This window comes from Drosophila elegans, unplaced genomic scaffold (genome assembly GCF_018152505.1).
Source record: "Drosophila elegans isolate 14027-0461.03 unplaced genomic scaffold, ASM1815250v1 contig_476, whole genome shotgun sequence".
NCBI classification, from domain to species: domain Eukaryota; kingdom Metazoa; phylum Arthropoda; class Insecta; order Diptera; family Drosophilidae; genus Drosophila; species Drosophila elegans.
The window spans coordinates 14804344-14828854 of record NW_024545863.1 but is presented as its reverse complement, the minus strand read 5'-3'; the positions used below and the strand labels follow the sequence as shown (position 1 = coordinate 14828854).

General features: G+C 43.9%; 9 protein-coding genes across 11 annotated transcripts; 6 read left to right on the top strand and 3 right to left on the bottom strand.

The window, feature by feature from the left end:
• The first annotated feature begins 7984 nt into the window (after positions 1 to 7984).
• On the top strand, positions 7985 to 10085 carry LOC108135406 (V-type proton ATPase 21 kDa proteolipid subunit). 2 transcript variants are annotated; one of them, XM_017256107.2, is made up of 3 exons: positions 7985 to 8107; positions 8167 to 8846; positions 9530 to 10085. In XM_017256107.2, exon 2 carries the CDS (start codon positions 8186 to 8188, stop codon positions 8822 to 8824), a length of 639 nt encoding a protein of 212 aa, XP_017111596.1. In that variant the 5' UTR covers positions 7985 to 8107; positions 8167 to 8185; the 3' UTR covers positions 8825 to 8846; positions 9530 to 10085. The 2 variants fall into 2 exon arrangements, with proteins under 2 accessions (XP_017111596.1, XP_017111605.1); XM_017256116.2 differs by having other exon boundaries at positions 8167 to 8850.
• An 871-nt stretch (positions 10086 to 10956) lies between these two features.
• Positions 10957 to 12639, top strand: LOC108135396 (40S ribosomal protein S5b). The gene is made up of 2 exons (XM_017256098.2): positions 10957 to 11568; positions 12371 to 12639. The coding sequence occupies exons 1-2, from the start codon at positions 11038 to 11040 to the stop codon at positions 12536 to 12538; spliced, it is 699 nt and encodes a 232-aa protein (XP_017111587.1). The 5' UTR covers positions 10957 to 11037; the 3' UTR covers positions 12539 to 12639.
• Positions 12640 to 12922: 283 nt separating this feature from the next.
• On the top strand, positions 12923 to 13675 carry LOC108136024 (V-type proton ATPase 21 kDa proteolipid subunit). Its single transcript, XM_017256958.2, has one exon. It carries the CDS (start codon positions 12988 to 12990, stop codon positions 13612 to 13614), a length of 627 nt encoding a protein of 208 aa, XP_017112447.1. The 5' UTR covers positions 12923 to 12987; the 3' UTR covers positions 13615 to 13675.
• LOC108136015 (RRP15-like protein) lies at positions 13633 to 14579 on the bottom strand. Its single transcript, XM_017256945.2, has one exon. The coding sequence runs from the start codon at positions 14511 to 14513 to the stop codon at positions 13671 to 13673; it is 843 nt and encodes a 280-aa protein (XP_017112434.1). The 5' UTR covers positions 14514 to 14579; the 3' UTR covers positions 13633 to 13670.
• Positions 14580 to 15060: 481 nt separating this feature from the next.
• Positions 15061 to 18878, top strand: LOC108135649 (nuclear pore complex protein Nup93-1). Of its 2 annotated transcripts, XM_017256489.2 has the most exons (5): positions 15061 to 15290; positions 15351 to 15531; positions 15591 to 16972; positions 17036 to 17718; positions 18452 to 18878. In XM_017256489.2, exons 1-4 carry the CDS (start codon positions 15130 to 15132, stop codon positions 17700 to 17702), a joined length of 2391 nt encoding a protein of 796 aa, XP_017111978.1. In that variant the 5' UTR covers positions 15061 to 15129; the 3' UTR covers positions 17703 to 17718; positions 18452 to 18878. The 2 variants fall into 2 exon arrangements, with proteins under 2 accessions (XP_017111978.1, XP_017111969.1); XM_017256480.2 differs by lacking the exon at positions 18452 to 18878 and having other exon boundaries at positions 17036 to 17721.
• LOC108135664 lies at positions 17739 to 18580 on the bottom strand. The gene is made up of 2 exons (XM_017256501.2): positions 18340 to 18580; positions 17739 to 18277 (listed from the first exon to the last, which is right to left on the bottom strand). Exons 1-2 carry the CDS (start codon positions 18575 to 18577, stop codon positions 17739 to 17741), a joined length of 777 nt encoding a protein of 258 aa, XP_017111990.1. The 5' UTR covers positions 18578 to 18580.
• Positions 18879 to 19436: 558 nt separating the features above from the next.
• Positions 19437 to 20979, top strand: LOC108135024 (2-(3-amino-3-carboxypropyl)histidine synthase subunit 2). Its single transcript, XM_017255559.2, has 2 exons — positions 19437 to 19655; positions 19710 to 20979. The coding sequence occupies exons 1-2, from the start codon at positions 19494 to 19496 to the stop codon at positions 20955 to 20957; spliced, it is 1410 nt and encodes a 469-aa protein (XP_017111048.1). The 5' UTR covers positions 19437 to 19493; the 3' UTR covers positions 20958 to 20979.
• LOC108135013 (mitochondrial-processing peptidase subunit beta) lies at positions 20975 to 23353 on the bottom strand. The gene is made up of 6 exons (XM_017255548.2): positions 23167 to 23353; positions 22691 to 22897; positions 22304 to 22632; positions 21867 to 22237; positions 21716 to 21807; positions 20975 to 21417 (listed from the first exon to the last, which is right to left on the bottom strand). Exons 1-6 carry the CDS (start codon positions 23233 to 23235, stop codon positions 21073 to 21075), a joined length of 1413 nt encoding a protein of 470 aa, XP_017111037.1. The 5' UTR covers positions 23236 to 23353; the 3' UTR covers positions 20975 to 21072.
• Positions 23354 to 23481: 128 nt separating this feature from the next.
• Positions 23482 to 24509, top strand: LOC108135052 (cyclin-C). The gene is made up of 2 exons (XM_017255596.1): positions 23482 to 24129; positions 24189 to 24509. The coding sequence occupies exons 1-2, from the start codon at positions 23542 to 23544 to the stop codon at positions 24402 to 24404; spliced, it is 804 nt and encodes a 267-aa protein (XP_017111085.1). The 5' UTR covers positions 23482 to 23541; the 3' UTR covers positions 24405 to 24509.
• Positions 24510 to 24511: the final 2 nt, after the last annotated feature.

Here is a 24511-nt window from a genome sequence, read left to right as displayed (position 1 = left end):
TATTGCACGACAGCACTTTTGGGGTCACCACCTCAGCAGTAACCTATTTATAACCCCCAAATTGTGTCGTCCCGCCCCCAAAAACCAACCGAATCAATGACTTCTCCCCGCGTTTCCCTTAGTTGACTTTTAGGCAAATTAAGTGCTTAAATTTCAATTAAAACTTGTACTTCAACTTGTTTCTGAGGAACGAGAACCAGGAATTGGTTTCGTCTCCCATCGCACTGGCCTCATTAATGCTAAATATCCGCGATATTTTATAGTAATTAGGAACAGTCAAATTGGATTGGCATTAGGGGGTGTTACGGTAAGGGCTCTGCTATAAAAAGCAAATGTTATTAGGGTTAGACTTAGTGTTACATTCTTCGGGACGGAGGCAATTTGCTGGAAAATAGACATTCAATTTGGGGAAGGAAAGGGAAATGGGCTAGTAAAACGAGACAAGCAAGTTGACGATCCACTTGGAAAGCTTAAATTTCAGTAGGAACTTTATCCCCTTAGATGATATTTTTAAGCCTTTCAGAAATGCAACATACATTTTCAGTTTGTAGATGTTTCTAGCCTACAGTAATGTTTAAGGTACTTTTTTAAAGTCTTTTTTAATCTCACCCATCCCTAGCCGATGCATAAAATACATGCTATTCAGTGGCTTGGAAGTCTGGAATTATTTCTTGTAGGACCAGCCAAACCGAATCGCAGACACGGCGACAATACAATTTGATTTCCATTCCGTGGGATCCCTGGCTTTGATTGCCGCTGACCTACTTGCTGCTTGATTACCCAAACGAACATACACTGCGATAAGATGTAGGTTCCCCCACGACCAACACATGCACACATACAGACACACACACACACACACACACAAACACACTCGGAGGTGAGGAGGAAATGCTCCTTGTGGCATAGTTTGCATAACTTACGGTGCATGCCGGCATTCCCTGCTGGCAAATAACTTTGCATACTTTCGGCGGCATGGATAAGTCGCCTTGATTTATGCAGCAAACACTTTCGATTAATTGCCCACAGAGCTGCGATCATTGCACATGAGGGGAGGATATGGGGAAATTCGAGATAATGCGGGGGGCCTGGGGGCAAAAAGTCATCAAAACTATTTCATTAATTTGTTGCTCTGACTGGCTGCTTTGGTGTGGTCCCAGAAGTCTTTAAAACTTTTGTTTGTTTGCCTTCGGCTAAAGTTTTAATCGCATTTGTTTTGTCACCGCTCTTGACTGTATATTTCGTTGGCAATCTGTCTCACTTACTCGGGTCCTGACTTGCTGGCTTGCTAGCTTGTGCCAATATTTAACTTATAAATCCACATTTTAGACAAATGTTTGACTAATGGAGGAAGGGCAAAGCATAGTCTCTGATTATTGGGTTGAGGGAAACGTGAAAAGTTTGACAATTATTTTAACTTTGATTGATATTGAGCCATGACAGAAGTTTTCAAAAGTAGTTTTACCTTCTTGGCTTGTCAAGCTAAGACAGTAAAATACCAAAACTAACTTTTTAAAGTGTGAATTTAAAACCATACAAATAATTAAACCCTTTAATAACTTCATTTGGTTTCGCAAAGCCTCCAATGTTTGATTGCCTTTATTAACTTACTGTCACATTTAAAAAAAAGCATCGTGTATGCACAAACACCAGATTAACTTTTCTATCATTTTCAACTTGGCCCTCTGGCAAAACGATTTTATATTTTTGGCTAGCTCTCCGCCTCTCGAAGGTAAGTGAAGCGAATGCTGCAGAGCTGTCAACCGCACAGATACAAATACAGAAGCGGAGCATCGGCTCATGGGGCGTATGGGTAATGTTTGGGAATTGAGGTGGGAGTAGAACGAGTGCCGCGCTGGGATCCAAGGATGAAGCTGAATTGAACCTGACTGAACTGCACCTGACGCACGGGCAAATATACCAAGGGCCAACTAGCTCATCCTCATACTTCCACTCTTTTTATTGGGCCAACCCCCTTTTCCAACGTCCCCCTTTAGCCACTGTGTGTGCGCTCCTGTTGCTAATGTAGTTTACTTACGCTGAAATATTTGCTTTGCCAAACTGCATTTCCATTCCAGGGCAGGAGTCAATTTTGATCACTCGCTTGAAATTTGCATACGGACATGCCAGTTTGAATCTTCTAAGTGTTTGCAGCAGTTGTAGACACAGTGCAGAAAGTGCAAAAAATGTATTTATTTATTCTATTCACTATGCCCATATTTTCCATTAGATCAGTATCAATCTTTTTGATTAATAATAAATACTTTTATTTTTTTATGACTTTATTATTCATGTATTTTTCTTTCCCCAACTTTTCATAAGATCAGAACAACTGTGCAGTCCTGGGATAGAAAACAGAGCGTGTCCAAAACTGCATTTCCAAATGACGACGAGAATTGCAATTTGTAATCGTGAAAAAATTCGGCAGAATTTCTGTTCCTGTTTTTGGATAAATTAAGATAATTGTACATGGTAGTGAAGAGTGGAATGAAAAGTAGTGGAAAGGCTTAGCAGCTAGAATCAGCCGCAAATTGCCGTCATCATTCTTGTGAGGGCGCTACCTTTTGTCCGGCTTTATTCTCGCCTGTCCGGGACTTATGAGAAAGGCCAAAATGTCATGTACAACAGATAAAAGGACACGGACAGGGACACGGACACGGCGGCTAATGACACAAAGAACACAACGAACGCAAAACAACATAAAAGGATACTACAAGAATGCGCTGCACTGCGAATCGAAAATGAACCCAATATTCGGACTTTTACTGGTTTTATTAATTTCACTATGCAATTTCACTGAACTTCAAAATACACAATTTACTTCAAAATACAGTACTGATAAGAACCCTACAAATATTATATAATGGGGAGTTTACTTATATGACTTATGACTTTGTCCATCATAACTAATCTTGGTCTAATGAATCTGGTTATATCCATTATGTTAAAAATAACTAATTATATAACCGTTTATAAAATTTTCTTAAGCTAATGCGAAATTTTGTATCTAACCAAAATAAACTTTCAAATTTTTGTATTTATTAAAATGAAAATTCGTAAAATATTTTATTTTACCATTCCAAATACCAGTTTATAGTGTAGAACATGCCATAATTTTTTTTTTGGTGTACAAACTGCGAGGGACCAAACCAGAAAAGGGCTATAAAGCTTAGTTCCATCCAAACTCCTCCTCTCTTCACCCCTTATCTTTGGTCTAGGCCATTATTGTGCAGGCTTTATTGTTTTTTTGTGCTTTTAGCATCTTACTCATTTCGCTGTTTTGCCTCCTTTGCCTTTTGTTGAATTGAAACAATTTGTCACTTTTGGCCAAGTGCCTGTAGCGGGTTTTTGTTTAGCAGTGCGAGTGGAGTTAACTGAACTGAGGAAAAACCCCTGTCCCCTTAATTCAACTCCTTTGTAGTTAATGAAATAAATGAAGAGCAAAGCGAAGATGGGCGCACAAAAATATATATAATATTTCTGACAGTGTTTTATTGCAAATTGCCAGTTTTGTTGGAGACCTAAAAAATACGGACTTCCTGATAGGCCATGAGGTAATTTAAATTACGAGGATATTTTAAAGCAGAAATATTTTTAAATTCCGGTTATTACAAATATAATTTAGTTTTGTTCAAAGGAATGGTCATATTTATGGTCATATTTATCGTCATATGGTCATGTTTCCCTAAATAATCAACACTAAATATTAAAAATATCTTTACAAATGAAAGAACTAAGCAGATATACCTATCATTGTAGCTATTTATTGTATTGTATGTACAATTACCATAAAAATATGTAAAAGGGAAAAGTAAATACAATTTTCACCATATGTTTGAAACATTTTATGAAGTGTTCTTTCATCCTGTTCGTCGATAAATGCCCGTAACTTGATATATACAATGAACTGCATTTCATTAGCTCACCGCACTTGCCACGTGTAAAAACAGCAAAAAATAAATAAAAAGAGTGCAAAAAATCAATCGGCCTGTTAAATTGCATTGAATTGCCATTTCATTTGCATAAGTTACGGATAAACATTACAATACAGTACATTAAATTGAAGTCAGGCGGCCACTTAGGACGAGTTAAAATAAAAGCAATGGAATTTGTTCATACAAGCAGTTAAAGACCAGCCGAAACAAAAATAAAAATCAAGACCGGTTAAAGGAGAATTCGCTTGGCTTCAGCCTTCCGGGATAACCAAACAAATAAATAAGATTAGAGTGAACAGAGGAGGAGTAGGCTTACTTAACCTCAGATGGTCCCGCTTTATCAAAAGCTAGGGACTGAAGCTCCAAGATGACCGTTTGCTCTGCTGCCGGATTTGTCCTCCTCACCACCACTCCACCTACTTTTCACCTGCACCAACTGGCTTTATTCCTCCCTTTGAACTTTGACCAACGCTTACCAAATCGGCCCAAATGTCTAAACAAGAAAATCAATTCTGACCACCCTTTTGTGCCGGACTCTCGCTCAAAACCACGTCCGCATTCTCAAGCAAGTAAATATTAGTTCCCTGCCTGAAAACAGAAAAATTTTAGCTGGGAAGTACAACAAAAGCATTGAGAAATTATTTATAACTCTCACTTTTAAGATAACATTTTTAAAATCTATAAAAACAAGTTAAACAACTTAAACACTTAACGACTATTTCGTCTGTTTTAGTATAACCAGTAAAAATTAAGTTTTATAAATTAAAGACCTTAAAAAAAATACCATAATTCTGAAATATTTAACCATAATACCATAATTCTGAAATATTTAACCATTACTACATGTCGAAGAAATAAAAAACAAATTAAGAAACAGCAAACTTATAATTTTTTTTCCAGATCCGGCTCATTCCGATTTATGTACTACCTGCAATAGAAAAACAGCTTTTGGAAAAGATTCATGCAGATAGCTTTAAAACTGAGAGACTATGTAGTTTGCGTAGAAACGGACGGGCAGACGGACGGACAGATGCTGATTAAGAATATATATACTTTATAGGATCGGAAATGTCTCCTCCACTGCGTTGCATACTTCTGACTGAAATTATAATACCCTCTGCAAGCGTATAAAAAGTTTTTAACTACCCAATGCATAGTTATTCCTGAGTCTCTTTCGTGAGTAGATATTTTCTTGAAGGACTCTCAGAATTAGCCTTCCAGAAGTCTCAGCCCGGCTGTCGGAATTCAGCATTCTTTTGAAGTTCATTGTGCCTGGGGCTACTTCAGACGCTTCTGGAACTGTGGATGCATGGCTGTTGAGGTTGCTGCTTTGCATATTGTTAGGTGCTCATGTCTGGGGCATGCTTGAAATGCAACATTTCACCGGAAAGCAGCGGAAGGCCTTTTATATGCCCGGCCAACTTCCGGTCTATAGAAAACTAAACTCTGTTGCCACAATTCATTCTGCAGTTGTTGTTGTTGCCAAGTGGTGGCAGGTGAACAAAAGGTGTGCCTATGCATATGCTTTATTGTTGTGTTTTTCCGCAGTCAAGCGGCACAAAAGTGTTGCCTTCTTGCAGAAAGAGCGACCTTAAACTTGGCAACCTTTTAATGGATCTAATCATTATCATTGGTATTTTATGTATAGAAAATCAACTATGTTTTAACATAACCAACATAAAAAAAAATAAACTAAAGTTACGAGTTACACGTGTCTTACTATAAGAGATGCTCAAAACGAAACGATCACAAAGCCCAGTACAATTTAATCAGACGAAGTACGCTTCTAATTGAGGTCGACTTAATATTCCCCATTTCTCTTCTACTTCGCTAAAAATAAAAAGCTAAAGATAAGCCGCTCGCAAAAGTTACTCAAGGAGAAGAAAGACGGAGGTTAATGGATTTCTCTTGTGATATTTGACTTGACCCAGACCCATAGTAATTCTCCCTTATCCGTAGACATCTCATTTTATTTGTTCTTTATGCACATCGTGAATTTTTCAAGTGAAAAGTTTACATTTATTATCCTGGGCGGAGGTGTGAGGCGTTGAAAAAGGGGTGGGGACCGAAGGTGGATCAGCCCAACCTGTCCTTCAAGGGACAACAAACAACACATTACGTTTAATTGAATGTTGCGGTTGTGTCGCCTGCGCCGACTCTTTCTTCTTCCGTTTCTTGTAAGTCATTTGTTCCCCTCAAGCCCTCTGGTCGCTCTTTTTATCTGACTTGATTTACACTTGAAAAAAATATATGCCAAAGCATAATAATTACAAAAAGAGTTCGTTTTTCTATGCCCATTTTACAGTTATAAGAGTCTTACTATGAAGTACCGGCGGAAAAATTGAAAATGTCTGTAGCTCTTAGGAAGAAAAAACTGTAAAATGTTGTATCTAAAATAAAAACAAATACAATTTAAATAGCGATTAAGAAAATTTGTAAGGAATTTATAATCCCCAAATATTGAGAGTAACAAGTTTTTTTGTGCAGTGCAGACTTGTATGAGACACGCGCCGCGCAGCAAAAGAACAGGAATTATAATGTAGTGTAAATATTTAATGATGATGTGGCTTTAGATTACGCTCCCGTCACGTGGTTGCTGTTAAACGTGCTCCCATCCAGAGCGAAATCTTGACCTGGCTCGAGCTCCCCCGACCAATTCAATGAGCCGGAAAAGTCGCTGCCGGCAGGACATTTTTCCACGCGTGGGCCAAATTTCTCGAGCGGTGGCCACTGAACTGCAAAAAGGCCTCCGACTGCTGATATGCATACAAAAAACAAAAGCAAATGAAAACAAACAAGGGATATGCCATTTATATGGGACAATTTAATGAGCGAAAATAAAAATATTTCTTATCTCAGTCCCAAATATTTACTACTAAAAGAGAATAAATCTCTTCCAGCCAAGTAAAAAACAAGAAAATTGCATTTAAAGAAAGACAGCCACTTTAAGTGTCCACTGCCAATAAAAATATATATATGATATGGCATTTGACGAGTCTATAAAAAAGTAATCAACTTTTCATTGTTATGTACATTTTAAAGATATTGGCTCTTTAGAAAACTTATAAAATATTTGATACAGAAAGTAAAATATAGTTTTTGAATGGTTACAATATTAATTCAATAATATCATTCAATAATATCAATTAGTTCTTAAGAATGCAAAAGCTTAATAAAATATGTATTATTATAAGTAGTTTAATTTTTTTAGGGCAACTTAACCGCCAACATTTAAAAATGTATCGAAGCCTAAATGGAGTGATATTATCCCGATAGAGTCAAAAAGTTATCGGTGCCCATCTTTGCTTCAAGTCCTCTGCTAGGGATGGTGTCTCGGCTTTTAATTCCATGACTCCCTAACTCGCAGGCTTGGTCGCGACCCCGTAGAAACACGGCAAGGGTATAAATATTGGCCTTTTTATTAAAATTAAGTGCATTTTGGCACATCCTCTATTAATTAAAAAGTCGAAAATGACATTTTTTCATTGGGTTATTGTCATGGATGGAATTTCACATTGTGGTTCGTGTCTTGGTACCCAGTGAGCGCCTTCTCTTTGAACCTTTGAACGCCACCCACTGTTATCTTACAGCCGTGGAACTCAACTATAGCGTACTTTCTTTTTTTTTAGCGGTCAACCCGAAAGAAACATTTTCATTAATGAGGAATTTGTTTGATTTTTTTGTTTCAGATCTCAACAAGAGTTGAAATCATGTCAACCAGGACGCACCGTTTTTTTGCAGACTCCATACCACCGGCCTGTATTTAATTTATTCTCAACTTGTTTTTCATTTATTTCATCTTACTTCTAGACCAGAACACCTCCCTAAGGAACAAAATATATTTGAAATGTACGTAATTTCGAACGTTACCAATAAGTTCTCAAAAAAGAAACCAACACCATTAACTTCGTTGATTAAAAATTATTAATATTAAGTATTAATAATAACTAATAACTAATCAACGTCATAGCTACTATTAAAATGTATTTTACGATTAAGCTACGAAAAAGCCAGCTGGGCATCGCTGCGCACTGTTGTGTTATCGCACTTATCGAATGGCGTGATTATTCGATAGCATATGATAGAGAAAATGTACGTCATGTGATTGTGGATTCTTTTTTCGCACGGAGCAGTCACCTGGCGACAGAAAATACAATTACGCCTGCAATTCGGTGAGTGTCAGCTGGAAAAGTTGAAAATCCGGACGTGCTAACACTCCCTCGTTTCGCAGAAAGTGAAGAAATAGCAAGATGGCGGCCCAAATACGCACCGTGGTGACCCAAACGTTCCTGTATCTCTTCCTCGCCGTGGCCACCATCCTGATCCTGTACTTCGTGATGACGGGCAAGGGCGAGCGGGTGAGCGTGGGCTGGTTCCTGACCTCCTCGAACCCGTACATGTGGGCCTGCCTCGGCATCGGACTGTCCGTCTCGCTGTCCGTGGTGGGCGCCGCCCTTGGCATCCACACTACGGGCACCAGCATCGTGGGCGGAGGCGTAAAGGCGCCCCGCATCAAGACCAAGAATCTGATCTCGGTCATCTTCTGCGAGGCGGTAGCCATCTACGGCCTGATCACCGCCATCGTGCTGTCCGGCCAGCTGGAGCAGTTCTCGATGGAGACGGCCTTGTCGCAGCCTGCCATCCAGAACACTAACTGGTTCTCCGGCTACCTCATCTTCGGCGCCGGCCTGGCCGTCGGCCTGGTCAACCTCTTCTGTGGCATCGCTGTGGGCATCGTGGGATCGGGAGCCGCCCTTGCGGACGCCGCCAATGCCGCCCTGTTCGTGAAGATTCTCATTGTGGAGATCTTCGGCTCGGCCATCGGTCTGTTCGGCCTCATCGTGGGCATCTACATGACCTCCAAGTCCAAGATGGGCGACAAGGAATAGGCACATTCGCCAGCCATCCAGTGTAAGTGCGTGAATCATCGCCCAACAGCGAAGGTCAAGATAATAGCTCTGGCAAGGAATTCCACTGGCACACATTATTTTTTGTTGCACTTCAAGATTTCGTTATTTGCTTTGCATTTTCGTTTAGTTTTAGATTTATGGAAAATTCTTTCATTTATGGCCAAGCTCAGCTTGCTAACATTATTACTTTGTAAGACATAAGTGAGTTACATGTTTAAAAAGATGCCTTTAGCTATGTATAAACATGAAAAATAATTCAATTGTAGAAAGAATTACAGTTTAAATTACCCATTATTGATTGTTTTTCGAAAAATCAGTACAATACAAAGCAATGAAAGACCGTATAAGTATAAAATTCTTAACAAAATAGTGATTGGGAGACAATTGTCATTAAAATGAATGTGTTTTCATAATGTTATTTTCTAATTGGAATAGTGTTTATACATTACTTTTAAAAGCTGACAATTTACATTTTTTATAAAATAGTAAAGCATTAGGAAAATAAAATACAAATTGTTAATTGAAGTCAATCTGCTAGATAGTATTTATTGGATTGAGGCAGAAAATATTTAGATGTGTAGGGATTGCCAAATCAACTCTACTTATGAGTCCAGCCTTAAGAGCTATGGTTTCCACCTAAGCTTTATTTGAAATACCTATTTAATTCTCTCTCTTCTCCCGCAGCCTTCGCCATCCCAATCACTACGAAGAACATCAGTCATCAAGGCATTCCCCATCCCGAATCAAGCACGCATAACAACAGTGTTTGCATATTTTTTTGGAAATTACAACTCGTTACATGCAGTTACAGCTTGCAGGAGACTACCCATAAACCGAAATCCGATCAGCCGAAACGCTTTAAACTGGGACTTTAGTTACTTATTAAGTTGATAGTTGGTTAAGTTAGCAGTTGGTTCTCACGCCTCGCACACTTTGCAGTCACCAGCATCATTAAATCGATTGTGAAGTGTGCTCGGTGTGAAAACGACGGCGATTTGTTTATATAATTATTTTGCCGAACGAAAGACAACGTGTGTGTGTGTCCGTTTATGATTTTAAGTAGTTTGTTATGTTTGTTTATACCCTGGCTCTTCAACGGCTAATTGAGAATGTATTATATTAACTACCACAAAACGAAAAACTTGTATATTTCAGGCTACTGTTCAAGGCAGAAGTTGTAGAAAGATGCATTATTATTATTATAGAAAGTATTCCATATTAAAACAAATAATAAAAAATATACGTATTGTTTATCAATCAGTGTGAGAGAATAACTACGACGATGGCTTATCAGAAGCACGCGCTAAATGGTTGAGTAAATTACATACATCATACGTACATATATATATATTATATATATCATCTATGTGTTTTATCAAGATTATATGAGTGAGTGAACTGCTTATTCTGAGCACTTATTGAAAACGTTCATATTGTAATGCCTTTTGCAGTTATCCTACCCAAGGATGTTTTGATTTTAGACAATTTCTCAGAAGATACTAAAACAATATTTGGATTATATTAGTCCGATCCGATACACTTTACGAAAAACTCAGCTTCAGCCGTGGGTGTGGCATAACCACCCGGATAAATACATAAGCATGTAAACATTCATGGTGCCAAAACCATAAACTGGTGATCTTTGGTTGTGTCAGCATTTAATGAAACTTAGGCTACTGCAGCATGTGTGTATTCAATCGGTCATACATACTCACATATAATTACATAAATATGATGACTTGGCTTAAATCACTTTAAATTTCGCACAAAGGTTCATTCGCGATCGCCTTGCCTTTCGGAAAGCAAGTGTAACTTTAATAGTTTCTCAGCTACATAGAAAAAATATTAAATACATTTTATAAAATAAATATAAAGGGACGTGAACAAATAAATAAATAAAATATATTGGACTGTAATCGACACAAATAATAAAAACACGCGGAGATACATTATAATAAGTAGATTAAAATTACGGATTGCATCAAATAAATAAGAAGCAAAAGCAAGCTTTTAATTTGAATTCCCGCCCGAAAGAAGCGAAGAAGTTGGCAGCCCCGCGCCACAGAGTTGCATTTGGCGGCCATTTTCAAAGTGACGTTCTCCATTTTCTTTCGCATCCTCTTTCTTTCGGCGAGAAACGCTTTTCAAGTCGCACGTTTTTCTGAGTTCCAGCTTGATTTTAGTGGCCCAAAATGTCTGAGGAGGTGGTGGAGTCCAACAACCAGGAGGCGGGTCAACTGCCGCCACAGCCGCAGGACGAGGAGGTCTGGGAGGATGAGGGTGCGACCACAATGCCCGCCCAGCAGGCCACCGAGTGGCCGGAAATCAAGCTCTTTGGCCGCTGGGCCTGCGACGACATCTCGATCAGCGACATCTCGCTGCAGGACTACATCGCCGTCAAGGAGAAGTTCGCCCGCTACCTGCCGCACTCGGCAGGACGCTACGCGGCCAAGCGGTTCCGCAAGGCCCAGTGCCCCATTGTGGAGCGCCTCACCAGTGGTCTGATGATGAAGGGCCGCAGCAACGGCAAGAAGCTCCTCGCCTGCCGCATCGTCAAGCACGCCTTCGAGATCATCCACCTGCTGACCTCGGAGAACCCGCTCCAGGTCACGGTCAACGCCATCGTCAACTCCGGTCCGCGGGAGGACTCCACGCGCATTGGACGCGCCGGCACCGTGCGTCGTCAGGCCGTCGATGTGTCGCCCTTGAGACGCGTTAATCAGGTGAATATATATTGTATACCTACAGAAACAAACTGGCAAGGAAGGTTATATAACCCATCCTATAGTCATAAAACTAATTGACCCATCGGGGCAAAAAAAAACATTTTTAAAGTCTATGACAATACTATAGAGTTTCATACAACTTTTTATTGTTCCTTTATTCCTTTTGTTGTTGTTATTTAAATATGCAAATTGATTTTTATGTTGTTACCTTTGAAAAACAAATGCAGTACAATATTCAAATGTTAGTTGCGTATAAATAAATATTCAGAGTGATTTTTTTATTTTTAATCCTTAACAACTTAAATTTGTTTAATCTGACAAACAACAGCTAATCACATTTAAAATAATTACTCTTTGGTGATCAGTTTAAAAAAAAATACGAAATTAAATAATGCTATGACAACTTAGCACAGGCCAAGCATTTTTTAAAGAAATGTTATATACTTTAAATTAAATCTTTAAAATATTACCAATAAGTTAATAACATCCTTAAATCAGGGTTTTAACACTGATTAACCAGTTTTATATTTTAATCTTTTTTAAATTGTATGGCTTACCACCTAAACCTATCACTAAAATATGTTCTTTGATTAGCCCTTAATTTCCGCAAATCTTTTTACAAGCACATGAATAATAATGATTTTAAATTTTCACACATTACCATTAAACATTTTGTTAATTTAGTTTATTTTAACCCTAACTGTTAAAGATTGTGATTGTAAATATTTGACATACAGTTCTTTAGTAAGAAAATTCGAAAGATATTCTATTGAAATGGTATTTTAATCTCTATTTATAGGCAATTTGGCTAATTTGCACTGGAGCCCGTGAAGCAGCTTTCCGTAATATCAAAACGGTGGCCGAGTGTCTGGCCGATGAGCTGATAAACGCTGCCAAGGGATCTTCCAATTCGTATGCCATCAAGAAGAAGGACGAACTGGAGCGCGTGGCCAAGTCAAATCGTTAAACTGCGATTGTTTCTCTACTTTCACGAACTGATGCCCACATACATAAGTTCTTATGTAATCATTTCATCTACTAACTAAATACAGCGATGTATTTTCAAAAGCTTGATTTTATTTGGCTTAAGGGATCAAGTGCCTAAGAAATCGGAGTTGTCATTCTATATTTTGGATGTTATAACTTTGAAATTCCAATGTAAGATGATTTTATCCAAATATGATCACTTTTTTTATGGTTTCTAAATCCAATTTTTAAGTATTTAGTATTGCCAAAGCCTTTTACTGCACTCGAGTTGCAATAACAACAATTGATCTGAAAAATATAATTCTCCAACGCCAAGTGATTGATTTTGAATTTTAAATCAAGCAATCGAATAATTTTTGTCTAACTGAATCAACAAAAAAAAAAGTTGCTTTCGCCAATTTTTAATTATTCAAAAAGCGAGTTGAAGTAATGCATTTCGGAGTCTTTTTCGTGCTGTTCCTGGCTGGTGCCGCCACTTTGGGAGTGATTGGCATAGTCCTGGCCAACGTGATGACCGGAATGGGTGAGCGGATGGGCATCGGCTGGTTCCTGTACACCTCGAATCCCTTTCTGTGGTCGGGACTGGGAATATTTCTCGCCTGCGCCCTGTCTGTTCTGGGCGCTGCCATTGGGATTTACATGATTGGCTGCAGCGTGGCGGGCGGTGGAGTACGATCGCCCCGCATCAAGACCAAGAACCTGATCTCGGTCATTTTCTGCGAGGCGGTGGCCATCTACGGCCTGATCACAGCCATCCTGCTCTCCGGAAGTGTGCAGCAGTACAGCTGCGTGCGACTGATCACCGACAGGACGGTGATAGCGACCAATATGTTCACCGGATTTGCTGTCTTCGGCGCAGGTCTCTGCGCGGGACTGGTGAACGTGACCTGCGGCGTGGCCGTGGGCGTTGTGGGTTCCGGCGCTGCCCTGGCGGATGCAGCCAACTCGGCACTCTTTGTCAAGATCCTCATCGTGGAGATCTTTGGCTCGGCCATCGGTCTGTTTGGCCTGATCGTGGCCATCTACATGACCTCGAAGGCAGAGATGATTAACTAAGCCATTACAATAAAGATCTTAAAATTGAAAAGCTAACATTTATTCGGTAACTAAAACTAATCCTCCGCATCGTCATCGTCACTGTCATCTGCTGCATCGTTGTTGTCCTTCTCGTCATCGTCGCTCTCCTCGTCCCAGTGCTTGATTTTCTTGTTGGTCATGAAGTCCTCGCGCAGCACATTCCATTCGGACTTCTTTTTGCCACTGGAACCCTCATCCTCGTCGTCATCCTCATCCTCATCAGTTTCTTGCTCCTCTTTCTTAACGGCATTGTCAATGGCTGTGGATTTGGCCCGCTTGCCGCTCATCAGAACATCGAGGAACTTGCGCTTGTTGATATTGTTGAGCACTGCATCCTGCCGGCTGTCCAGCGGACCCGCATCTTCCAGCTGCTGCTGCAGATCCTTCTGCTGGATGCGCACGGCGTTGAAGAACTGCACCACGCCGCGGGTGGCCACTTTGCGAAGCGTTCGCTCGCGTTCCATGTCCCGGAAACTGGGCTTGACCCGCAGCTGGAGGGGCACGTTCTTGCGCTGCTGTTTGGTCAGCGTGGCATCCAACGCAGAGGCCTCTGGCTTCTCATCCTCGTCGTCATCGTCCTCCTCCTTAACCTCTGTTTTCTCGATTTCAAAGTCGAATCCTGGCTTCTTTGCGGCCGCGCTTTTCTGGAACCGCACTGCTGCTTGGCTGCTTTTGGCACGAGCTAGCACGGTTTTGTTTTGGGTCTCCGGCTTGGTGGTCTTCAGTACCTTCAGGATGGAATCCGCCCAGCCGGCGTTGCCCTCCGCCTCGCTACCGCTGCCGGAATTCTGACTGTCCTCGGCGTCTGATTCTTCCGGGGAACTGTCGGCTGCCGGAGCAGGCTTTTTTTTCGGACGCTTCTCTGTTAAAAGAGCCATTCTATGTGAGCAAACAAGTGGATCCAATTATAAAGAAAACAAATCGCGCACGTTTTTAGTGATGGGAAAGTGGTCCAACCTGCGGAACTATCGATAACAAAAATATAGTGACCTAAGATTTGTAAATAGCCAACAAATGTTGTGCAGTAAACATTTTTTTAACCAATGGCATCAATATTCTACCAAAATTATACAAAATGTACCTATTATTTATAAGGACATGTTAAATTGTTGATATATAGATTATGAAGGACTTAAAAACCTTACAAGAAAAACAAAATTACAAGTCTCACCCAAATTAGTACACTTTACAAAATAAATTAGAATATATTAGATATGTATTAGATTTCTAGCAGAAGCAACACATTTTGAATGCAAGGCCAAAAACACATAAATATTAAGCTTTTTAGTGCATAATTCTTATTATTATATATATTTTTTAAGTTTGAAAGCAAACAAAATCTTTGTTCAGAGAGAGCACTGTACCTCCACAAAGTTCGATAGTCACAACACCGATAGTGCCAACTTTTATTTGTTGTGGCGCCAATATCTGGCCACACTAAATGTGCGGCTGCAGTTTTCTGTGTAAAAAATTATTATTTATTTATTTGTAAAAATGGACCTGAACGCGCTGCTGCAGCGAGCCCAGAACCTGACCAAGGAGGCCAAAGCGGAGTGCGAGCTGCCCGCCGTGGAGCGGACGCTTCAGCAGGTGCTGCAAGCCACCACAGAGCTCCATTCCCGCGTCACCCAAACCGGCGGCAAAGAGATCCAAGCGTGAGTAAACGAGTCTCAATTAAATTTAAGCCAGAGCTCATGGTATATCATCTTCTTCAGGCACATACTGCTGGGATCCAAGGGCGTGGACCTGCCCAAACTGAACCAGAAACTGGAGGCGCTGAGTGCCCGAAAAACTTTCGAGCCACTGGACGTAAAGGCGGACACGGATGTGCGCACCTTTCTGAAGAACGAGCGCGAGAACGCCATCCTCTCGGTGATCGAGGACACCAACAAGAATGTGAGTTAGCAACCGGAAGACGAAGGTCAGCGATAGCTTACATCTCCCTGCATCCCCAGATCAACGACTCTGTGAGCAAACAGAAGTGGGCCAGCATGAACAGTGCCTGGAATGAGGAGAAGACGCGTCTACTGGACGCACTGATAGCGCCATCGCAGAATTTTATCGACCTGCAGCGGCTGCCTGAACCCACCATCCTGAATCCGCACTGCCAACCGCGGTCCTGCCTTGATCCCCTGGAACTGATCTATGCCCAGGAGCTGCGGCACTACAACGAACTGCTGCTGAAGGGCAGCAACCGGCCCAATCTCGTGCAGAAGTTTGCCCAGCTATCCCAGAGCTTCGGTGACGCTCGACTGATGGACATGTGGACCCTGCTGGCCTGCGTCACCCAAATAAGCGAGCCTCTGCACTGCGATCCCATCAAGAGCCGACAGCAGCGGCCAGATTTTGTTAACCACGCCAAATCGTACCTGGAGCGACGCTACCGGATGTTCATGTGCTCCCAGGTGGGTGGATCCTATGCCAGCAATAGCTATCAATTGGTCCTGGCCTACGTGAGTCGACGGTTTAGTGCCCAGCAGACCATCGGACTGGTGGACACAGTGGGCGAAAGGCCGTTGTGGCCGCTAGTCTACTACGGATTGCGCTGTGGATCGGCCGAAACGGCGGTGGAGTTCCTGCGCGAAGCAGGCAGTAGCCATGAGGAGTTCGCCCAGCTGGTGGCTGATCGAATCTCCGGCGAGATAAATTCGCGCATTGAAAACCAGCTTAAGCTGCAGTATGCCAACAAGATACGCAACTCGACGGATGCCTACAAGAAGGCCGTCTACTGCATCCTTCTGGGCTGCGATGTCAATGAAGTTCATGGAGAGGTGGCCAAGACCATTGACGACTTTCTGTGGATTCGGCTGGCCATGCTACAGCCCGGCGACGCCGCCAACTATGGAAAGTTGCAGTCGCTGATTCTGGAGAAGTACGGCGAGAAATACTTCAATGCCGGCCAGCAGCCGCATCTCTACTTCGAGACACTGGCCCTCACGGGACAGTTTGAGGCAGCCATCGAGTTCCTGGCCCGCCGGGACGACACACGCGTCCATGCCGTCCACATGGCCATAGCACTGCACGAACTGGGTCTTCTGGGCGGTGCGCGCAGTGTGTCCCAGCCACTGCTATCGATTGACATTAAGGATCCGCAGCCACTGCGACGCCTCAACCTGACGCGCCTAATCCGGCAATATGTGCAGAGATTCGAGCGCACGGACACCTCGGAGGCGTTGCATTACTACTACACGCTGCGCTGCCTGAAAGATCCCAAGGGCAGGAACATGTTCATGTCATGCGTGTGCGATGTGGTGGTGGACAGTGGAGTCTTTGACACGACCATATTCGATCTGATATTCGGCCAGCGGCAGGCGAGTGACCAAGATGAGGTTAACAGGTAAAGGGCTAAGCTTTATTTTCACTTGAATCAGTCTTAAGTTAAAGTCTCTTGCACTTTCAGTGGCTTGTTCGGCCAGTTCGACTGCCCGGAGTTCGACACACGCACCATGGCCGCTCTGGTGGCCGACGAACTGGCCTCACTCGGCAACTTTGAGATCTCGGCGCGACTTTACGAAATGGCCGGCAAATATAACCTCGCCCTGAAGCACATCTGCATTCTGCTGGCCCAGGTGGTGCATCTGCCCGCGCTTGGTGGATCGTTAAGGGAGCGCCTCGGCCAGGAGGCCCAGAGATTCTCCCAACTGCTGGCCAGCGACAGCATCGAGTTGGAGCCCAAAATGAAGAGCAGTTTTGTGCTGCTGCAGGACCTGCTTAGCTTCTTTAACTTCTATCATGAAGGGCAACTGAGTGGCGCACTGGAGGTGCTTCGGCGGACCCAATTGATGCCCAACACGACGAACGATGTGGATGTGTGTCTGGCCAATGTGAAGCGACTCAGCGGGGAGGTGATCAAGGTGCTGCCCGACGTTATTGTGGCCGCCATGGACATTGCCCAGCGGCAGTATAAGCAGCTGAAAACGGATGTGGGCAGCTCGATGGACCAGAGCGAGCTGCAAGAGCTCCGGCAGCGAGCCAAAGCCCTGTCCAACATGGCCGCCACCATGCCATATCGCCTGCCCAACGACACCAACAGGCGGCTGATTCAACTGGAACTGGTGATGCACTAGAATAAAGGTCCTTAAGGTATGCAGAGAAGTTGATATCTACTTCATAAGCATGAAAATGTACTCTTCCTCCTCGTCGCTGTCTGTGGTAGCCTGTGGCCCTTCCTCAAGCTGCTGAATTCGCTGGAGAGCAGCTGCCAACTGCTGTTTAAGATTCATGCAGTTCAAACAGGACTCAAGTAATCCACTCTCCTTTGAGTTCTCCTCGTCGATGCCAGAATCATCGTTTTTAGAACACAATTTCCTGCGCTTAGAATGCAATTGCTCAGAGTTGATACCCTTTCCCAGGGGATCTTCACCCTCCAATCCCAAATGTAGTTCTGGAATTGCGTTCCTTTTGAGATTTCCCTTGCTATTGGGCAGAAAACTGCGGCGGAAGTGTCGGCCGCAGATGAAAAGCCACTTGTTGTCCACCTTCAGGCGACAGATGTCCATCCACTCCTTTCGCAGCTCGGGATCCGTGGGAAAGAAGTGCAATCTTTCTGGCGGAGATTGTGAGAGGCAATTTCTGACGCTACATTTGCGAGCAAAGGCTTTCTTTTTGGGTTTTCTGCTCTGGTGCGTTACCTCTTTTTCACCTGAAAAGGGTGGGGATAATGGTTTCAATAGCTAGTTAAGGTTATTTCCATGGCTCACTTACCCAAAAAGAGCGTAGGAAGGGCCCAGGAAAACACTTTGGCCTTGCCAAAACAATGCGGCTCAAAATGACGCCTACACACCCGACTGTTGTACAAATTAATGTCTTTCCGTAGGCCAATGTTCTCCATCCACTTCAGCCTAATAACCGGATTTATGGGAAACTTGAACATGGAGCTACTATCCTGCTGGCCACTCTCATGGCAGTTGGTCACGATGCAGCGGAGATTTTGGTTTTTCATTTTTTTCGGCAGTGCCCTTTTTGGGTGAAATGATGGCAGGTGAAATGGAGAAAGCAACAAGTGTTGGTAGGCGTTACAAAACGTAGATTTGGGTCAAGAACGGACTGATCATATGGGCAGGAAGAGCAAAGGAAGTAAGATTTAGCAACCAAAAGTTAAAACACAAGAAATAAATTAAACTAAACGTATATGCATTTTCGTTTAAATCTTCAGCAATCACAATTTGAATTTTTAAATATTGTGTTGTGGCTCAACAGAAAATGTTTAAGCAATCAAACGCTTTAATATGGTCACACTGTCAACTAGGTTTAAACCTTTGATAAGAATGGGCGCGTTTCCCAGAACATATTGTCATTGATCAAGTTTATTTTAAGAAAACCCGAACAATGTTTAAATGAATTGTAAGGAAAATGTTCTGTTAAAAATATAAGTTGAACCAAAAAATCGTGTTTTGATGAAATTACCCGATTTTGATAAAATTACTTTGTGCTCAAACGGTATAAAAGCCACTTGGCAAAAATCAAACGAGATACAAACAATTTTGTCAAATTTTACCCGATCGTTTCTATGGCTGCTATATGATATAGTCGTCTGATCGGTAGGATTTTTTACATGATCAATTTAACGCGTCGAAATTCAGATTTTTTTTTTGTTTTTAATGGAACAGTAAAATTAACAATTGCTAAACTTGAAGGATAATTTATTTATAATAATTACAGTTTTTATCAATATTTATCTGTATTAATTTAGACACAAATAAAATAATCCTGGCCGAGTGTTCATTCAACACTCTGTGTTCCGCACTCCACGTTTCTAAATCAACGCTAAGCTCATTAGTTGCCGCTATCTTAGCATTGTTTATTTAATTGCATTTTGTAAACCAGACAAAGAATTCTTTGTCAGAAATCGCCTGGAAATGAGCTCATCCGAAACATCTGCGTCGGCTTTCTCCAGCTCGGACACGGCCGCCCTGGAGCGGCAGACGGAGACGGAGCAGCCGGTGACCCTCGCAGAGATTTGGAACGAAAACCACCGGAGAACGAGTGGCGATTGGGTTCGCAAAAATGGTTACAAAAGGGTCTGTATATTGGCTCTACTTTGGGACTTCCCCCTAAGGACTCTTCCTCCCCAGGTTTGCCTGCAATTCCCGGATGACTATCTGCCCCACAGCAATGCCATTAGTGTGGGCCTCAGGGAGCTACTTGCGCCGGAGGACGTGAAGGTCTTCATCCTGGCGGACACCACCTACGGAAGCTGCTGCGTGGACGAGATTGCCGCTGCCCATGTGGATGCGGACAGTGCGATTCACTTCGGGAATGCCTGCCGCAGCAGAGCCACCCGCTTGCCGGTACTCTATCTTTATCCAGAGTTGCTGCTAGATGTGGATCTCCTCCTCAGCAAACTGGAAAGTCTGCGTGGGGAGTGCACAGATCGGCAGGTGTGCATTTACCTGGACATTGGCTACCAACATCTCCACGGTGAACAGCTGCAGACACAGCTAGTTGAGGCCCTGCAGCCGAAGGATCTCATCCTAGAGCTGTTTCCGCCCACTGAGGGTGAGTCAACGGCCTCCAAGGAGAATTCCAGCCTCGAGCGGATTTGCATTTTCATCGGCGCCGATAACCAGCGATTCGCCAATCTTTCCCTGACCGCTCCAGCCGCTGTTCAATGGCACATCTACGATGGTGCCGCTGCCAGTCTCAGCTCCAAGAATCCCCTCACGGCGCAGTTCATCCGGCGTCGCTATTTCCATATCGAAAAATGCAAGGATGCACAAACCCTAGGCCTGATAGTGGCCACTCTTTCGGCTGAGGGATACCTAGATGTGGTGGCCCGCCTTCAAACAATGGCCAAGGGCAGGGGCATTAAGACGCAGCTAATTTCCGTGGGCAGGATCAATCCCGCCAAGTTGGCCAACTTCCTGGAGATAGATTGCTTTGTCCTGATCGGTTGCCCCTTCAACAATATGTACGACTCCAAGGAGTACTACAAGCCCATTGTTTCCGTCTTCGAGGCAGAGATGGCCTTGAATCCCGCCTGGCACATGAGATATCCCGAAGCCTATGTCACGGACTTCAAGCAACTTCTGCCGGAAGGGCGCAGCTTCCTGCCCTTTGATGTGGCAGCCATACCAGAGCACGACGTCAGCTTGGTCAGCGGAAGGCTGAGGGGAGTGGTTAACGATTCCCTGGAAACGGCAGGAGATCCCGCTTCCCTGGCCCTGGCCACACAAGCGAAAATGTCCCTAATGACCACGGACACAGGACTCGCCTTCGAGGACCGCACCTGGCAGGGACTGGACCCTGCCCTGGGCCAGACGGAGCCCGCACAGTTGAAACAGGGTCTAAGCGGCATTCCCATTAACTACACACATCAATAAAGGGCCACAACTAGTTATTTAACTTTTGGTATTATCGGTTTACTGATCCTCTGCGGGCGAAATTTTCTTTTGAATTAAACTACAATGTCCAACAATAGTGGGGAGGTGAAACTTCTTAGACCCTCAGCCAGTACATGGAGGAGCGGATTCTGTTGTAGTCGGGCAGGTTCTCAACGGGACCCACGGCAGCGACGGCCGGGCACCGATCGTAGATGTACTTCATGGCCACGTCACGCACGTTGCCAACGCTCACGGCATCGATGCGCTGCTCCAGTTCGTGCAGTGGGATGCGACGGTTGTAGCACAGGATCTGGCGGCCAATGTCCTCGCAGATGGGTGTGGTGCCGTCCAGCTGCAGCAGCATGTTGGTCTTCAGCAGGTTCTTGGCGCGCTCAACCTCGGCCTCGGTGACCATTGTGCACAGGCGCATCCACTCGGTCTGCACGTTGAACAGCATATCCTGCAGGAGTTAGCAAGAAGGTTAGCCAAATTCGATACAAAATATAATTAAATTAAACATTTGAAACAATCCGTTTTTTAAAGTCATCAAGATTTGCCATAGTAGGTTAAATATTTCATGATTTTGTACTCTTTGTTAGTTAATTAATAACTCATTTCAAACTATATTACGAATAAATCAATTTTTAATAGAATCGCCAACCAATATGTTTGCAAATTAATCCAAAGTATAGTTTCTATTACAACTATTTAACCAACTTTTCTATACACAAACCTAGTCTTTAGAATTCAATACTCACCTCACACTGCAGAGGATCGCATACGAAGTAAATGCCCCAGAGACCGGTGTCCTTGTAGCAGGTGTTGAACGACTGGAAGCTGTGGCATAGATCTGCAGGGGAAAAAGAGCCATTCATTTTCATATCCCCATGGTCTCTCAGGTTTACTCACTGTCCTCAGCGCTGGCACGGGCCAGGTTGGAGGCGTTGTTGGCGCCACCGCCCTGGGAACGATCCCAAGCACCCACCAGGGTGTTGGCCACCATCAGGGGGATGTTGTCCTGGTCGGTCCAGCCGCATCCCTCGACGGCGATGGCCACATGGGCCAGGGGCAGGGAGTCGTCGCGCACGCGCACTTCGGAGCCGGTGAAGCGGCAGGGAGTCACATCCGGTGGCAGAACGCTGGCCTCGAGGCCACCCAAGCTACCGCAGGCCAGCTTGACCAACTCATCGTGCTTGACACCGCCGGCGGCGGCCAGAACGATGCGCGAAGCCTTGTAGTGGGTCTGAATATAGTCGGTCAGATCGGATTTGCCAATGGACCTAAAGGAACATAGAATTTTAATAGGTTGAGGGTGATTGTTTTAAATGGTCGATTGAAACACGCACTGAATGTTCTTGGTGGGTCCCAAGATGGTCTGGCCCAAGGGAGTACCCTGGTAGGCGGTGGCATGCAGATGGTCAAAGACCACCTCCTGCAGGTTGCTCTCCACTTCCTGCATCTCGCGCAGAATCACAGAACGCTCGCGAGCAATCTCGGACTCGCCCAGCTTGGAGTTCTGGATGATGTCGGCCAGGATTTCGACGGCCTTGGGCACATCCTTGGACAAGCACTTGGCGTAGAAGACGGTCTGCTCCCGAGAGGTGTAGGCATTCAAGTGGGCGCCCAAGTTCTCCACCTCCAGTTCCAGGTCGGTTTGCGAGCGTTTGGCAGTGCCCTAAAAGAGGGTGAAAAAGGGATTATACGGTTTTCGAGGAGAAGGCTGGTGTTCCCACCTTGAAGGCCATGTGCTCCAGGAAGTGGGCCACTCCGTTGTTCTTCTCGTTCTCGGAACGCGAGCCCGCATCGATCCAAAGGCCCACGGTGGCGGTGGAGGCGCCGGAATCCTCGCTGGCCACGCGGAGACCATTGTCCAGCTTGGTCACCTGGGTGGCGGGGATGTTCAGTAGGGTCTTCTGCAGGGTAGCCGCCGACTTGTAGCGCTGTAAGATCAGGAAAATGGGGCAAACTTTAGCCAAAAGTTAAGTAAAACATGCACATAACCTCAAAGTGTTTGCAAGGGGTTTTTTAAACAAAATTCTTTGCTATTCTGCAAAATAACTTGCTGGCTTATAAGCCCCTTGCTAAAATGAGTTTATTTGAGCATATAAGTACAAATGTTAACCAATAACACAGCCAGAAACACAATAGTTTACAATTACGTAATTTAAATCCTGGGAGCGTAATCATTATATTGGTTGCCTGGACTTACCTTGATCATGTCAACGCCCCGCATGAAGGTGCGCATATTCTGCGTCACGCCAAGAACTCGCAACGCCATCGTTCAGTTAAATCGTTCAATAGCCTATTAACTAAAAAATTATAAAGACTTTTCGTCTTTCCGCGGCGCTGATGAAAAATTCACACACACACACACAGATGCACCTGCACTACGCAAAGTTGGCTGCGGCAAAACAGCTGTTAGCTGTTGGTGGAAAAAAACGAAGGTGTGCACACACTGTTTTCAAAGGCAACAAATTTTTACCAGAACTGGTTTGGAGCGGCTTCTAACGATAAAAACATTTAATTTGGATAGCTAACGCAAAAGTTTTGGCCGGCATTTGTAGCTTGGCCTACTCCTTACAAAATGGCGGGCAACTTTTGGCAGAGCTCGCACTCGCAGCAGTGGATTCTGGACAAACAGGATCTGCTTCGGGAGCGTCAGCACGATTTGTTGGCTCTTAACGAGGATGAATACCAAAAGGTGTTTATATTCTTTGCCAACGTGATCCAGGTGCTGGGCGAGCAGCTAAAACTAAGGCAACAAGTCATCGCCACCGCCACGGTGTACTTTAAGCGATTCTACGCGAGGAACTCTCTGAAAAACATCGATCCCCTGCTACTGGCGCCCACCTGCATCCTGCTGGCCTCCAAAGTGGAGGAGTTTGGGGTCATATCGAATTCCCGGCTGATTTCGATCTGCCAGTCGGCTATCAAGACCAAGTTCAGCTATGCGTATGCTCAGGAGTTCCCCTACCGCACGAACCACATTTTGGAGTGCGAGTTTTACCTACTGGAGAACCTGGATTGTTGCTTGATCGTCTACCAGCCGTACAGACCGCTCCTCCAATTGGTCCAGGACATGGGCCAGGAGGACCAGTTGCTCACCCTGAGCTGGCGCATTGTCAACGATTCCCTGCGCACCGATGTCTGCCTGCTGTATCCTCCCTATCAGGTGCGTGATCATGACCAGTTATCTAGCATCTTCGCATCTCACAAGGTCTTTGTTTTTAGATCGCCATTGCATGCCTGCAGATCGCCTGCGTTATTCTGCAAAAGGACGCCACGAAACAGTGGTTCGCTGAGCTGAATGTGGATCTGGATAAGGTCCAGGAGATCGTGCGCGCCATTGTCAATCTGTACGAGTTGTGGAAGGACTGGAAGGAGAAGGACGAGATACAGATGCTGCTGTCCAAGATCCCCAAGCCAAAACCACCGCCACAGCGCTGAAAACACCTCATATTTTTTGTACTATTAGATTAAATGCCCCACTTATTTTAATTATTTATGCCGATTAAAAGGTGGTTTGACAAATCCACTAAATCTCTAGAAATACA

Excerpts from the sequence above, each read along its gene's own strand:
- LOC108135406 (XM_017256107.2), top strand. The coding sequence starts at position 8,186 with ATGGCGGCCCAAATACGCACCGTGGTGACCCAAACGTTCCTGTATCTC.
- LOC108135396 (XM_017256098.2), top strand. The coding sequence starts at position 11,038 with ATGTCTGAGGAGGTGGTGGAGTCCAACAACCAGGAGGCGGGTCAACTG. Across the intron at positions 11,569-12,370 it reads CCTTGAGACGCGTTAATCAG|GCAATTTGGCTAATTTGCAC; the intron begins GTGAATATATAT and ends CTCTATTTATAG.
- LOC108136024 (XM_017256958.2), top strand. The coding sequence starts at position 12,988 with ATGCATTTCGGAGTCTTTTTCGTGCTGTTCCTGGCTGGTGCCGCCACT.
- LOC108136015 (XM_017256945.2), bottom strand. The coding sequence starts at position 14,513 with ATGGCTCTTTTAACAGAGAAGCGTCCGAAAAAAAAGCCTGCTCCGGCA.
- LOC108135649 (XM_017256489.2), top strand. The coding sequence starts at position 15,130 with ATGGACCTGAACGCGCTGCTGCAGCGAGCCCAGAACCTGACCAAGGAG. Across the intron at positions 15,291-15,350 it reads GGCGGCAAAGAGATCCAAGC|GCACATACTGCTGGGATCCA; the intron begins GTGAGTAAACGA and ends CATCTTCTTCAG. Across the intron at positions 15,532-15,590 it reads TCGAGGACACCAACAAGAAT|ATCAACGACTCTGTGAGCAA; the intron begins GTGAGTTAGCAA and ends CTGCATCCCCAG.
- LOC108135664 (XM_017256501.2), bottom strand. The coding sequence starts at position 18,577 with ATGAAAAACCAAAATCTCCGCTGCATCGTGACCAACTGCCATGAGAGT. Across the intron at positions 18,278-18,339 it reads CCTTCCTACGCTCTTTTTGG|GTGAAAAAGAGGTAACGCAC; the intron begins GTAAGTGAGCCA and ends CACCCTTTTCAG.
- LOC108135024 (XM_017255559.2), top strand. The coding sequence starts at position 19,494 with ATGAGCTCATCCGAAACATCTGCGTCGGCTTTCTCCAGCTCGGACACG. Across the intron at positions 19,656-19,709 it reads GCAAAAATGGTTACAAAAGG|GTTTGCCTGCAATTCCCGGA; the intron begins GTCTGTATATTG and ends CTTCCTCCCCAG.
- LOC108135013 (XM_017255548.2), bottom strand. The coding sequence starts at position 23,235 with ATGGCGTTGCGAGTTCTTGGCGTGACGCAGAATATGCGCACCTTCATG. Across the intron at positions 22,898-23,166 it reads GGGGCGTTGACATGATCAAG|CGCTACAAGTCGGCGGCTAC; the intron begins GTAAGTCCAGGC and ends CTGATCTTACAG. Across the intron at positions 22,238-22,303 it reads GGACCCACCAAGAACATTCA|GTCCATTGGCAAATCCGATC; the intron begins GTGCGTGTTTCA and ends ATGTTCCTTTAG.
- LOC108135052 (XM_017255596.1), top strand. The coding sequence starts at position 23,542 with ATGGCGGGCAACTTTTGGCAGAGCTCGCACTCGCAGCAGTGGATTCTG. Across the intron at positions 24,130-24,188 it reads TGCTGTATCCTCCCTATCAG|ATCGCCATTGCATGCCTGCA; the intron begins GTGCGTGATCAT and ends CTTTGTTTTTAG.